The sequence below is a fragment of the Python bivittatus genome, unplaced genomic scaffold, assembly GCF_059951505.1.
Source record: "Python bivittatus isolate LINGU-HERP-01145 unplaced genomic scaffold, Pbiv_v1 ctg000700_np1212, whole genome shotgun sequence".
NCBI lineage: Eukaryota > Metazoa > Chordata > Lepidosauria > Squamata > Pythonidae > Python > Python bivittatus.
This window is the reverse complement of record NW_028277098.1, coordinates 73,234,598-73,248,850: the sequence shown is the minus strand read 5'-3', so window position 1 is coordinate 73,248,850 and position 14,253 is coordinate 73,234,598. Positions and strand designations below refer to the sequence as shown.

General features: G+C 37.8%; 1 protein-coding gene across 2 annotated transcripts in view; it reads left to right on the top strand.

Annotated features, from left to right (window-relative positions):
- The window catches only part of LOC103060450 (fer-1-like protein 4), a 62,891-nt gene that overhangs the window by 11,725 nt on the left and 36,913 nt on the right, over positions 1-14,253 (top strand). For both annotated transcript variants that reach the window (XR_015798432.1, XM_025167159.2), the window contains exons 8-17: positions 1,212-1,272; positions 2,041-2,172; positions 3,394-3,456; positions 4,031-4,115; positions 5,162-5,321; positions 7,106-7,289; positions 8,336-8,522; positions 9,508-9,878; positions 11,681-11,789; positions 13,667-13,865. Coding sequence is in view for 1 of the 2 variants with exons in the window: in XM_025167159.2 (XP_025022927.1) it covers positions 1,212-1,272; positions 2,041-2,172; positions 3,394-3,456; positions 4,031-4,115; positions 5,162-5,321; positions 7,106-7,289; positions 8,336-8,522; positions 9,508-9,878; positions 11,681-11,789; positions 13,667-13,865 (1,551 nt within the window). In the remaining variant the exon portion in view is untranslated. The remainder of the gene's footprint in view (positions 1-1,211; positions 1,273-2,040; positions 2,173-3,393; positions 3,457-4,030; positions 4,116-5,161; positions 5,322-7,105; positions 7,290-8,335; positions 8,523-9,507; positions 9,879-11,680; positions 11,790-13,666; positions 13,866-14,253) is intronic.

Genomic DNA, 14,253 nt, shown 5'->3' with positions numbered 1-14,253 from the left:
TGTCCTTCCTGCTATCCTCCCTGTTTCGTACTATGGATCTGATGGCAAACACTTTTTCAGACTTTGGAAGGGTGGCTGCAGTTTGAAATTGAACAGGCTTTAGGTGAATTTCACATTTCCACACTCACTTCTGGAGAGAAGGAAAATAGAGTTCTTGCAGCCACATTTTTTGGGTAGGTTGGGATCAAAGACCTGGCAATTAAAGAATTAGCTCCCCTGTCTCCCTGATCCTCATGCATTGCCCCCACCCCCCACTTCCCAGCAGGATAATTTGCAAGTTTTGACAGTTGGTAAATCTGCTGGTAATAAAGGAGAAAGGTTTGGAAAACTGTTAACCAAACAACACGTACTGACAATCTGTTGTTGCATATCAGGTATAGAGGTCTCCTTTCAGTTTTCAGAAACACTGTCACAAGTCACCATGCCATTAACACAAGCAGAAATCATAGTAGATGTATTTATTTACTTACTTAGGCTTATATGTTGCTCTAATCCATGGAGACTCAAAACAGCTTACAAAATTATTTCCAGCACAAGTATTTTTTATTTAGTATGTGCTTATATCTCAGCACAGTACAGATGCAACTAGTAACATCAGTAACACCTAGAACAATTTTTATTAGATTACACCAATATACATTATCCCCATATTTATCATCACAATAATCCTATAAAATTAATCTTCTGGGGACAGATTACTTACTCAATGAGCTTGGATTTGACTGAAACTAAGCCCAAGATTTTAGCTACTACAGTGCACTGTGTTTTGGTACATCATGTAGTTTGAATGTAATACCAGTATAACATACCTTAATGTAATTTTAAAATTAAATTTAAATACCATCTTTCTTTTCAAAATGAAAACATGTGATTACATTTTAAAATTAAATGTTGGCTTATCCTTCTGCTGAAACAGCATTACTAAAGAATACATCCCAAGTAAAAAGTGTTTTGAGCATAACTAATGAAATTAATTTAGTCCTTCAACAGACTTTCCATTTCTACAAGCTGTAGCTCCCAGTCTTTTTCCTTAAATCAGTGGAAAATATTGGGGAAATGTCTGCATTCATAGATTTGAGTAAGCTTGTGGCTATTTATTCACTATTTTTACTTTTATATTCCGATGCAGTCTGCATTCCAAAGCTAAAACAACAATTCAAAGAAAATGACAGTGTTATGATATTTAATTAATGTTGGGTGTTCCATTTTAGCCGTTCGAGGGTCTTCTCCAAGTGGGATCTTTTTGCAGCTCCTAGACCACAGAACTTCCAGGTGATGTATTTGCCACTCTTACTGTGAACTTTGGGTTTATAGCCATTTTGAACCGATGGGTACATTTGAAATTGGGAGAGGATGCTCTGGCACTCACATAAAATGGCTGCCCTAGATGGAGGTGTCCTGACTATTCCACAACAGTTGCTCTGATGGATGTAGTAGGTCATAAACCAGAAGGCAAATTTGTGAAGTTGCTTCTTGTTTCTCCTCTGGTCCCCAGTGATGCCCCTTGTTAGCCCAGTTTCTTGTCTTTTTTTTTGGCCAGGTAAGCAGACATCCAAAGAAAGGTCAGGGCTGCTTTGTACGAAAGAAGTTTGTGCAATCCAGAACCACTCTTGCCAATAAAGACGACACTACCGCTTAATAGTATTTTTGCTTTATTTTTTGAATATGAATAACATTTTTATTAAAGAATTAAAGTCAGGTGGATAGAAAGCCTGGCAGACACTGGTATGCATGGTTGACCTCTTAGGGTATCTGCCAATACATCATTCAAAAGAATGCTCAATAACTCATTATTTCTTAGCTGATTTTGGAAACCATATATTTGTTTATAATTTCCATTAATGATTGAGCAATTTAATCCAGCAAACCTGAAATTAAAAGGAAAATCTGATTAATTCTTACAAATCAGGAACTTGTAAAAACAAACAATGAATGCTGGAGATTTGACTCAAGACCTATTCAAGCAAGTAGTTGATTTAATTCCTCTCATTTTATAGTGACATATCCAGATTGATTCTAGGAAATGTATTGTCTCCATAGATTGGCATCAACATAATTGAAGCTCAGAAGTTGGTTGGAGTTAACATTGACCCTTTTGTGGTTGTGAAAATTGGAGGTGAGAAAAGACACACAGCGACACAGAAGTCCACCAACTGTCCTTTTTACAATGAGGTATGCAACTAGAAGAAAAGGTACATAATTCTGTTCTCAGACTTGTCAATCTAATGCACATGAACACTGTTACATAGCCAACTGCTTCCCCCAAACTTCATTTAGCTTTAGACCTCATCTTTGATAGGGCTGCTTAATATATTACAAATTCACTGAATTGACATGGAAACCATGTACAAATTAAGTAATTGCTCTATATGTAATATATTTAGATGATCCCCAAGTACTTGTGTTATTAGGCAGTTTGAAGACACAATAGATTAATAAATAAATGTTATAGCTTATCAGCATGTGAAGCAAATGTCTTGTGTACATGAGCAATACATAGAATCATAGAGCTAGAAGGACTATTTAGACCAGGGGTTCTCAACCTTTTCTTGCCCATAGCCCCCTTCTGTACCTCATTTATCTCTTTGACCTCTCCTCATAGTCATTGTTAGCTGGGAAAAAGGTATTTTACCATATGCACTGTTTATTAATCTAAACTGTATCATATAACTATCTTGTGTGTGTGTGTGTGTGTGTGTGATATGTTATAAATGTTATATAAGTATATACTATATACTAAAGTTATATAGCTAACAAAAACAATTAATTATCTGCAAACCTAATTCTGTAGTAGCAAACAAAATTCTTAAAGACATAAAATGCCTAGCAAAGCATCTTTGATAGGGCTGCTTAATATATTACAAATTCACTGAATTGACATGGAAACCATGTACAAATTAAGTAATTTTGAAATAAGGCATGCCCTTCTGGGGAGCCATATGACCCACATTGAGAACCACTGATTTGAGTTGGATTCAGTGGTCTAAATCAGGAACTCCATTAAAAAATTCCTGAGAGATGGCAGTCTAGGATCTGTTTGAACACATTTGCTAAACAGGAGCTCCGATCTATTTCAGAAGTAGGTTCCACTCTCTAAGGACTTACTTTGAGACAGATTTCCTAACAGTTAGTTGGAATCTGTTTTCATCTAATAAAAGCACATCCTACACTCTGAGATGATACGGAATATGTCTTGGCCTTGATCAACATGTAGATTAATCTTAAAGCTCTATAGAAAAGAAATGTCCATTTAGAAACATTGGAGCATGTAAGGAAGCCTTTTGCTTACATAGCATCTTGTTGAAAACATCTCATATAGTATTGGTATGATGCTCCTTGGCACATGGTAGAACTTAGAAACTCAGTATTTAGATTTCTTCCTTTTCCTTCCAGTATTTTACATTTGATTTTCATGAACCAAGAGATATTCTATTCCACAGACTCATAGAGATTTCTGTAAGTATATTAGCTACTATGTTTTGGGTGGGGGTGGGATGGGGGTGGATGGCCAATGGCCTTACATCATCCCATGAAGTGAGCATTTTAGAACACAGTTTCTCATTTATTCTTCTAAAGTTGTAGCTATTCTTTGTCACAGATCAATAGGAGCTAATCATGTCATATTTTATCACAGAGGCAGCCACTAAAAATGTATAATCTTTACTTTGCGCAATTCTCTTCCAAGAAATTTACTATTATTCAGAAGTTTGACATTCCAGTTTATAAAATAATTCAATTAAACATACAAATAGGAAAAGAAATAAGACAAGTGATGTTACTGAGAAAAAGAACTTTGCACTTGTGGGATTGCAGACACCAATGTGTGAAACCTGCTTCAATTTCATTAATACCATTTAACTTGACTATGTTTGCCTCTTAACATCTTGTTTTGAACCCAGTTATCAGCTGTTCAGTGTCCTTCCCACTCTCAACCCAAATGCTAGGCTCTTCTTGGCAATAGTTGGCTTCTGTGGATCTCTTGGCTGCCATATAGCTCAAAACTGAGAAATAACTGTGTATTCATGTGCAGGTCTTCCATTCAAAGAAGATTCCCTTCCTAGGCACTCTCATAGGCACATTCAAGATAGATCTTGAGACTGTATACAACCAGCCAGGTACTGTACCATGAGGCTGCTATCGTGTCAAGAGTTGCTTCTTGGTTGTCTTCTCCCATTACTTCAGATTATCTGCTTTGAGTCTGTAACATGGTCTAGCCTTTCATGGTGGTTTGCCAAAAAGCTGCTTAATCTGTTTCCAATGGATTTGTTCATGATCAGCATCATTCACTTCCAACAACTTCTAACAAATAGGAGAATTAAGAATCAGCTCTCCCACTACTTGGTCCCTTCAAGAAAGTCCATGATCAAGATTCTCAGCTGAGAAAAATTGAGTTGGTCATTAAATCTGGCCAACATTTTCAGGGGCTGGTTCAAGAGATTTTACTGTCTGAGGTTGGTCAAATCATGCTGATGAAATTTCCCCAGCTGGCACTAAAATACATTAGTAATTAATTAAACAAACATTGTGTTTCCCTTTCACATCCCCCCATATCCTGACGCACTTGCTACCTCACACTGCCTAATTGTCTACCTTCTACAATTTGGTACCCTCCAGTTGTTTGAGATGAGTACTCCCAGAATATCCCGATATATGTGATTGGTGCCAGATTGGAAATTCCTGTGATGGCCATAGAAATTTTTTAATAAATGTTTATGCTCTCTGTGGCTATAGCCTTCCTTATAATCAATCTGTAGAGCTCTGCTAGTTTCTGGGGAGCACTAACTGACCTATGCTTGCTAAGTATTATGTCAATCTATTAGTTTTAGTTTTCCTCTGGATCCTTTTTTCAAGACACTGGTATGGTCTAGGCTCAGAATTTCTAAGCATGATTGTTTGTTTGTTTATGTATTTATATGATTTATATGACCGCCAATCTCACACCAGTGACTCTGGGTGGTGTACAAGGATTAAAAACACAAACCCTACAACATACAACCCCTGGAAGCCAAGGATAAACAACCCCACTCACCAAAAACAAAAAACAAAAAAAACACCATATCGACAAGAGCAGAGCTCATCTAACCTCTTGACCCAAACTCCTAATAATCTAAATTAGATCCAGAGAAATTGTGATTCAATTGTTCTCTCTTTATATATTTAGACCATAGGTTCTACCAGAAGTGGGCTGTGATTAATGACCCAAAGGACACCAGAGCAGGAATTAAAGGCTTTGTAAAGTGCAACATTTCTGTCATGGCTCGGGGGGATGTAATGGGTTCCTTTCCCACCTCTTCCAGCAGTCAGAATGAAGACATTGAAAAGTAAGTTTGTGGTGGTGAAAGGTATATAGAGTGTTGCCCTATGGAATTAGTAATAACAGGACAGTCTTCCCACTCCTATGGGTGAAGAAATGGTCCAGAGGTGCAATGCTTAATCAAGCTTGGGAAGTTTATTTATAAATTGTATTGTTGAGCACAGGAAAAGACACGAGCATTCTAACAAAGAGTGAAATTCAGGTCTCCTTTTTCTCATTCAGAAATTGCTGTCTGTCCTCTTTTGCACAGATAAATTTGGGATCTCCTCCTTGTTCCACTATCAGTACAGGCCACCCACCATTTCTTGAGTGCAGGAATGGATAATGTCATCTTCCACTCACTCGCAACCCATATTTTGAAGCTCCACATCAAAACTGGTTTTATGTCTTAAACTATTTTAAGCCTTTCTGAACCTGGTGAAGGATCCAAAATACTGTAAGCAAGATTTTTAAACTTGTAGACTCTGGGGGTTCTTATCAGCTTGATTGCTGTCCATTATGGCAAACAGCTTAACAAGGATTTATAACCCTCTAGGAACTGATTATTCGCCCTCTAGGAACAACCCCCAGAAGAAAATTAGCTCTTTTGCCAAATTCTTAGCAATCAGCATCTAAGAAGGTCTTTTTGCACTCGGGAAGAGACCGATCTTGTGTCTCCTAGCAAGCCACCATCTTTTCCTGGTCACTTCTCTGTGCAGCCATTTTGTCTTGGGTGCCAAGATTCCTATGTTCTCCAATGGATGGCAGCTGCCATTTTAAAAATTATCTTGTGGTTGATCTAGCGATGGCTGGCCCATTAAATCCATGAATGTGTTTTCCCACCCCCACTAGAAGCTCATTGCTCCATTTAATCCTTACATCTCATAACAGGGTCCCTTCTGCCCAGGTTGGCTGAAGGATGCTTCCTTGCTATCCCAACCCCAACCCATCTGACTGCAAAGCTTCCTTCCTTTCCCTACCCCTCTAAATCTTTAAGTTGCAAGGTAGGCACTTGGACTAATGCTACAAATGTCAATGAATACTACTTTTCTTCTATAATGCTGAACCATCAGTTCTTCCTTGCTACAAAGGAATGCAGGAATAAAGAAAACACCCATTCTACTTCGCTTTGATTCAGGATGGAACAATCCCTAAAAAAGGGGGGGCGGGGAGATGTACTGGGAGACTCACCTACACAGGGCAAGCCAGCAAAGCTTGCCTTCCCTTCATGGATGGGCACCAACCCACTGCAATCCAGACCTGAGTTTTTAAACTCAGCTTCAGGAACAGTTGGAAGCAGTATGGAAGACAAGCAGGTCTGTCTGCAGTGTAGAATTGTCCTTAGTCTCTCTCCTCAAGGAATGGTGATATGGTTGCCTGCTTTTCTGAAGAGGAAGATGTAGCTATATTATTTTAACAATAATCAGGCACAAATCTCTCACAAAAAAAATTACTTTGAGAGGCACCAAGCTTGATTCCTGGTGTGTTCATGGACATATTCATGTTGTTTTCTTGGCAAAAATGTAGAAGTGCTTTTTTGGGGGGATTTTTTTCCACTTCCCAGTCCAGTCTCACACTTTGTTATTTTCTGGTAGTCTCACATCCAAGTATTAACCAGGTCTAACCCTGTTTAGCAATTAGCCAGAGGTGGTTGGGTACTGCAGTGTAGCAAGGTAAGTAATCATTTTGTTTGTTAATTGAAAATCAGATAACTGAGGGAATGAACTGTTGTCCTGATTTTCCCCCAGAATTTTGTATCCTTGATTAATCAAAGGGTCATCTCTACTAATTGATCAAATATCTTATTTTTAGGAACTTGCTGCTCCCTAAAAAAGTTCCAGCTGAGAGACCCTGGGCCAAATTCTGCATCAAAATGTACAAGGCAGATGGTTTGCCCAGTATGAGTGCAGGAATCATGGGTGGCTTTTCAAAAATTGTGAGTGAGAAGAAGGTCTTCATTGATCCTTATGTGCAGATTTCTTTTTCTGGACAGCAGGTAATTCTCTGTTGCAAGTTGCATATTTCCTTACTGAAAGATTCACAAAACAGATTGATCTATTTAATTTTAATGCTGAACTTTTCTAATAGTCAAATAGAAAAAGATCAAGTATCAAGAACTTACGAAACAGTATGATCCAGTCAGGATTCTTCTCATTGCTGGTTGTGGAGTAAATTCCACAGCATCCCTAACTTATGCTTAGGCAATCTCCCCTTATGCTTAGGCAAAATTTCATTTTGCTCCCACCACCTAGTCCTACAATATGCAATTAATACAAACCCAGTGCAGATTTGCTGACTGTGTAACAGGGGACATAGAGCTTTTCCTACTACTGAATTAAAATGCTATTTACCCACATTTGAGTTAGGCAAAAATGCTGTTCCCATTGCCAATTTCTATACTGCATCTAGTGCCTCCATTCCAATCACTTCCAGTCAATGACTTCCCATCAGTAATGGATTACAAAGCATAATGGGTTTTGCCCATGTAAGGCTATCCTTGGATGGTGTCAAAAAAGTGGGTTGGGGGTAGAATACAATTTTAACACTGATACAGGTAACAATACTCTCTCTGTTGAAGATAAAAAGAGAAGGTAACACCATGAGGACAAGAGGGATAATGTGTGATTGTGGTTGATTGTCCTGTACAGTAGTAAGATGCAAATAGAGACATGGACACAGTGCAAGCATCCTAAAGGAAAAAATGTTTTTCAAGATGTGAGTTACTTTGTTTGTATAGTTCTGAATTAGTGCATGAGTACTAAACTTAAGCTTACAGGAAACAATAATCTAGACATGGCCATAGAACAATTCTCCTCTAAGGAAAGGTGACAAAGTTTGGAGCTAATATGCTTATTTAAAAGATGGGTAAATGGGGCATTTATCTTAGATGGGAATTCTGGGAGTTGCAATCTCAAGGCATCTGAAAGATATCAGGGAATGGGAAGGCTGGTCTGAACAGTTCTGTGCTCCCGCACTCTTTTATTACTGCTTTATCACCAACTGAGATCTTTGTTTCTGTTCATTTAATGTTCTCTTATTTAGGGAGAAACTTCAGTTGAAAGCAGCACTACAGAACCAGTTTGGAATGAACAAATAAGTTTCATTGAGATGTTTCCTCCTCTTGTTCGAAAAATAAAAGTCCAGCTATTGGATGATGCAAACATTGGAGATGTTGCCCTTGCTACACATTTCATTGATCTGCAACAAATATCTGACCCTGGGAGAAATGGTGAGTCTGTTATAGACATTGTCTTATATCAGACCATAGATCCACCTAGCATTGAGTTATCAGAACTGATAGTGCTGTTTTAGCTGACTGGAAGTTTCTCCAAGATGTCATGTAAGAATTTTTCCAGCCTTCCATAGAGAGGTCAAGGATAAAAGCAGCAAAAATTTAGCATGGAAAGCAGAGTTTTGAGCTGCAGCCCCTTAGAACATCACAGCTGATATATGATTAAATGGTCCTTACCTTTTGTCTATTAGCCTATTTGTCTATTAATTAATTTTAAATTAATTAATACCATCTTTTACAGACTCACAGAACAACAATGAATTGGGTCAAATACTAGACATAACAGCCATGGCAACAAATGTACAAAATACTCTGCAGGACTGTTTTGACCATACTGTACAGGCTAATCATATATGAAATGGAAGGAAGCTTTAAACAAAAGGTTTTACTGCTCATTTAAATGGTCCACAGAAGGGACTCAGTGTTTGTCAACAGGAATTCCACAATGTAGGGTTATTACCAAGAAAGCTTTATCTCTTTTGCACATCAGTTTAACATAGCTTAATGGTGGACATTTGAGAAAGATGCCTAATGTAGCAATAAGTGGGCAATACAGGTCCTGTAAAAAGTTTAACATTATATTTTCTTATTGTATCCTTAATTTGGTATAGTAATACACCCTGCAAATTTATTGGAAGGATGGGACACCTTTTTCTCTACTTTAATACAGTTGAGAAATTATTATATATCTATGTCTACTTCGGTATGTGGTGAGACATAGCTAGGAGAAATCTATCTGTACTGAGGGATATATCCACAACTAGTCCTCTGAATTTCTGTGAGGTAACACCATGCCAAATATCTATCTATATGATAGGATCACCAAGGAAGCATGACCTACTCCATTGTCAAAATGGGCCTGTAAGAGTGCAAATCTGAACCAAATGCAAGTATATTCAAAACCATATTTCCTTCCCACTAGGCTTTAATCCCACTTTTGGGCCAACATGGGTCAATTTATATGGTTCATCCCAGAATTCAACCTTGCGAGATGTACACAAAGATCTCAATGAAGGACTGGGTGAAGGCATCTTCTTTCGTGGACGCCTTCTTATGGCCATTACGGTAGAGATTTTCAGTACTATCCAGGCAGCTGAAAAGAAGCCAGCAGAGGTTCTTAAAGGGGCCTTAAGCAAACTCAAGCTGAAGAAGAAAAGTAAAAAGGCCAAAGAGAAATCTAGAACTTCTGACAAGGAGCACCATCAAAGCCGGTCTGAGATTAGTACCACTGAGGAGGCTGAACAACCAAGTGAAGTGATTGTGGAGGTAGAGGACCTCCATCCTCTCCCTGAGGTGAGTCTCAGTGATCACAGAAATCATAGGAAATTATCTTACATGAGGCCTTCTCTATATTTTGTATTTAATAAGTGAGGGCTAAAACATATTCCCCCCTGTTTAACATGTTCAGTATTAAACTTTAAAAAATAAAGAAGCAAATACAAATAACAACTTTAACAAATGTTAAGTATTATAAAACAATGTGATCTAAATTAACAAGATAAAAGCCATCTTTTGAGTAAAAAGTTAGGCAATTTGTAATCAGTCACTGAATCCTTAGGGGTTTCTATCTACCTCTCTTCTTCCCCCTTCCCCACCCCCAAAAACTGAAGAGCATTTTTAAGTAAGATGGAGTAATTGTTTAGTGACTTGTGCCATTGATTTCCATTATGGATGATTTTGGCTAGGTCTGTATCAGGCCATTGGAGAGAGACAGACTTTGCATAGTTAAGTAAGGAAAGGTAACTCTTGTTCCATATTCACACACACACACACACTCACACTCACACACGGATAGTTCCAGTCTTGAAAAAAGTTTTTATGTGACCTTCCCAATAAAGGACATTTCCTCACTGAATCATTGGGGCAATAAAAGAAATAGTGGCAGTTTCAAAATCAAACCAGATGTGAAAATGGAACAAAGTTTCTATCAGAAGAAACCCCAAATGCAAACTTGTAAAAGCAAATTGTTTTCAGTATTCCACAGAGTCATACAGTAATTTTCCTTCTAGTAGGCATCAAAATTGAAATGGAGCAATGAAATTAAATTAACATTTTCTCTCATAATATCTCATAACATGGTCTAAGTTAACTTCTTAGTTCATATCTTATGAAGAGTAAAACTTAGAGGGGATGTGGGTATGTAAGCAAGTCCCCACCCAATCTATGCATATCCAGCTGCTCTTACAATTCATTTCTATTTCAAATTCCAAATCCAAAGACAGAATAATGAAGACGTAAATACTGTAGCCTTCTACCACTCTTGTGCCCCCAAGATATGCTGGGACTACAACTCCCAGAATTTTTAGGCAGCATAGTTTTAAGGTGCTGGATGGAGAATACAGATTGCTTACTCAAGTGAACGCTGGATTACATGCTTAAAGCTCCGATGAAGCCTTTTAAAAATTAAACAGCTATGTACAACTGGAACTTAGTTTGCACAACTATGACCACAGAGAGACTCATTTCTATCTACTGTAATTTCCTTTCCATGTATAGAGGTGATCTTTTCCTGATGACATGCAGAATATTCCTAACCTTCACCTAAGAAAATCTCTATATGTTACTATGTACAACGTCTTGATTTTTTTTTTAAAAAAGGAAGAAATTAAAAGCAATTTTAGGTAGCTGAACTTCAGAGTAGAGAAACATTGGGATGAAGGGGATTAAAATAATTATCATAATTTTTCTTGATCAAAGTGTCAACTTGCATAAAAGGGGAGGCAAAATATGAGTGAAAAAATGAAATAGGAAGAAAGCATCACTTACCTTTTAAACATTCTCAAAATCGTTTTATTTTAAAATCTGGATTACTACCCTTATTCTACCAATCCCAATATATTTAGATACAACACATTAACAGTGCATTTACTCCTCCAAGCAGAATTCAGCTTTCAGCTCCCATCCTCCAGGCAAATATTGCTGCATGTTTGTGTTATGTTAGAGTTCTGCCAAGGCTAAATATCATTCTGTGTGTTGGTATATGGAATCCAAATTAATTAAGTTAAAAAATACAGTTTTTATTTGGATTAATCTGTGAACCAGTATTCAGTATTATCATAAAGAAGGAAACTGAAAAGTGAAAACTCTTTGTTCAGAATGCCCTAGGTGTGAAAGAAGAATTCCTTCTCTTTGCATCGTTTTTTGAAGTGACTATGATGGATCCATCAGTAGGTACCAAACCTGTGAAGTTTGAGATCTCTATAGGTAAATGATACAACTTTCAGTTCATTTTAATTTAAAACAGTTTATCTTTTTCATCCCTCTGCCACGCATTCTTCTCTTCCATCCTTTATTACAATTCATATGCCAACCTTCTCCAAACTGGTGCCCTTCAGATGCATTGGCACAGAATTACTATTATGTCAGTTAGCATGGTCAAAGTCCATAACTTCAGGAAGTTCAGATTCCAGCATTACTTCAGGGGCACCAGCATGTGGTAGAATGGCTTATGGTATTATTTTTCTATTTTGACTGAGCTCTGTGAGAAAGCTTCCAGTTCCTTTTATGAGTCTATAGCTTTATCTGACTTTTAGGATAGTAGGATTTTTTTTTTTTTTGGTTGGTTTGCAGCTGAGCTATGGGTTTGTCTAAGGATTAACAACCATAAAATGGCTAAGGAATTCCTCATTAGGGGACTTGCAACAGATAATAGTCCCTCACTATTGCTCTTCAAGCAGCTGGAAAAATGTATTTTAGTTTTCCTTGTCTGTGTTAAAAAAATCTTAGGGGAAACAGATTATCAGTCTACGTTCAGACCAGATTTGGCTCAGAGATGGCCATCAACCTGATAGATGATCTATACTAGGAGAGAGAGATGGAGAAATATCAGTTGATACTCTTAGAACTCATATATCTTTTGATACCATGGATCATGGTATTCTTTTGGAGTGCTTGCAGGAAGAGGAGGTTGGTAGCTTCATGCTAACAGCAATAAATATGCTTTTCTAACTATGCCATATCAAGTGTCCAGCTATCTTCTGCCAAGTTTGAATGAGGGAATCTGACACAATGACTTGTAGGGCTTAGGCCTAAACTATCTGCAGAACTTCAATTTCCTAATAGTCTATCTATGCTCTCAGGTTTTGTATGGAGCAACTTCTGCAGGTCCCACCCTAGATAATGTAATATCAATAGTTATTTCTCTTTTCTGAAGGAGAGTCTATATTGTAAAACTGTTTAGGAGTTGGCTGGTGTGGGTCTTCCGGGCTGTGTGGCCATGTTCTGGAAGTTTTGTTTCCTAACATTTCGCCAGCACCTGTGACCGGCATCTTCAGAGTGCAGGAGCACAGACAGGAGCACAGACTCTCTGTGCCCAGGGTGATGTGACCCTTTTGTGGGTATTTATAGAGATCGGGGGGGTGAAGGGGGGATTGGGGGGTGAGGGGGGGTTGGGTTACTGAGTGGCTGCTTGTTTTGGTGTCAGAATCTGTGTGTATCTTCCTGGGGATTAGGCAGGGTTTTTTCTTCTATTGAATTGTTAACAAGGGGCTGCTGGGGGTGATTAGCAAGTTCATTGTGTGAACTGTTCACATGTCCTGGTGAGGACGTTAGGAAACAAAACTTCCAGAACACAGTCACACAGCCCGGAAGACCCACACCAGCCATCGTATGCCGGCCGTGAAAGCCTTCGACAATACATTGTTTAGGAGTTGTTTTTTTTACCCAGTCTTTTTAGAATTTTTAAAATTATCTTTATATGGCTTTAATGTTTATTTTATTTATTTTTTATTTACTTTTCAAATTTATATATGCCACCCAACTCACTATACAAGTTTATGTTTTCATAAATGGCCTAAACCAATTTATGGAATGGGAGGCTTATACATTACTTAAATTCATAGATAGATAGATGATAGATAGATAGATAGATAGATAGATAGATAGATAGATAGATAGATAGATAGATAGATAGACAGACAGACAGACAGACAGACAGACAGACAGACACTCACTCACTCACTCACTCACTCACTCACTCATTTTGGACCATAGATTATATTTTATCTTTATGTTCAAATCAAACAAAAATTCTCATGCAAAATGTGCTATGATAACAAAAAATAAGCATGTTTAACTTCAAGGGAACTATGGAAAAACTGAAGAAGTTACCACCAAGATGTTTAGGAAAGGTGAGAAGGGAGAAAAGAGTGAAGAAAAACAGCCATTGCTAGATCCCCTTTCAGATGAAGAGCTGGATATTGAAGTCATGCCTCCAACTACAACTTTGCTTGATAAGTCTATGACAGTGAACCAAAGACCAGAACCCACTGAATATGATAGGTAATTTCTCAATATTTTTACATCATTTGAATTTCCATGTTTTCATTAACTTGTATCACTAATTCTATGGACTGAGAAAGATAGATGTATGTAAATGTGTATAAGAAGAGGTACATGAATGTGAACAATGTGAATGTATGCAGCATCCTGTATAGCTCTTAGGGCTGAGAACATTGCCCACCCCTAAGAGCTATACAGAATGCTGCAGACATTCACATTCTTTCACATTATTCACCCATAATTCACATTATTCACCCATGATCTGTGTCAGGTTCTTGTAGCGGAAACACAATCTTCCTCCATCCTATAGACTTGATGTTTATGTTCCTTTTCCCAAACAAATAGCAGTTCTTTGTTTTATGCAGTTTCCCTACTTGGCATCTACTGT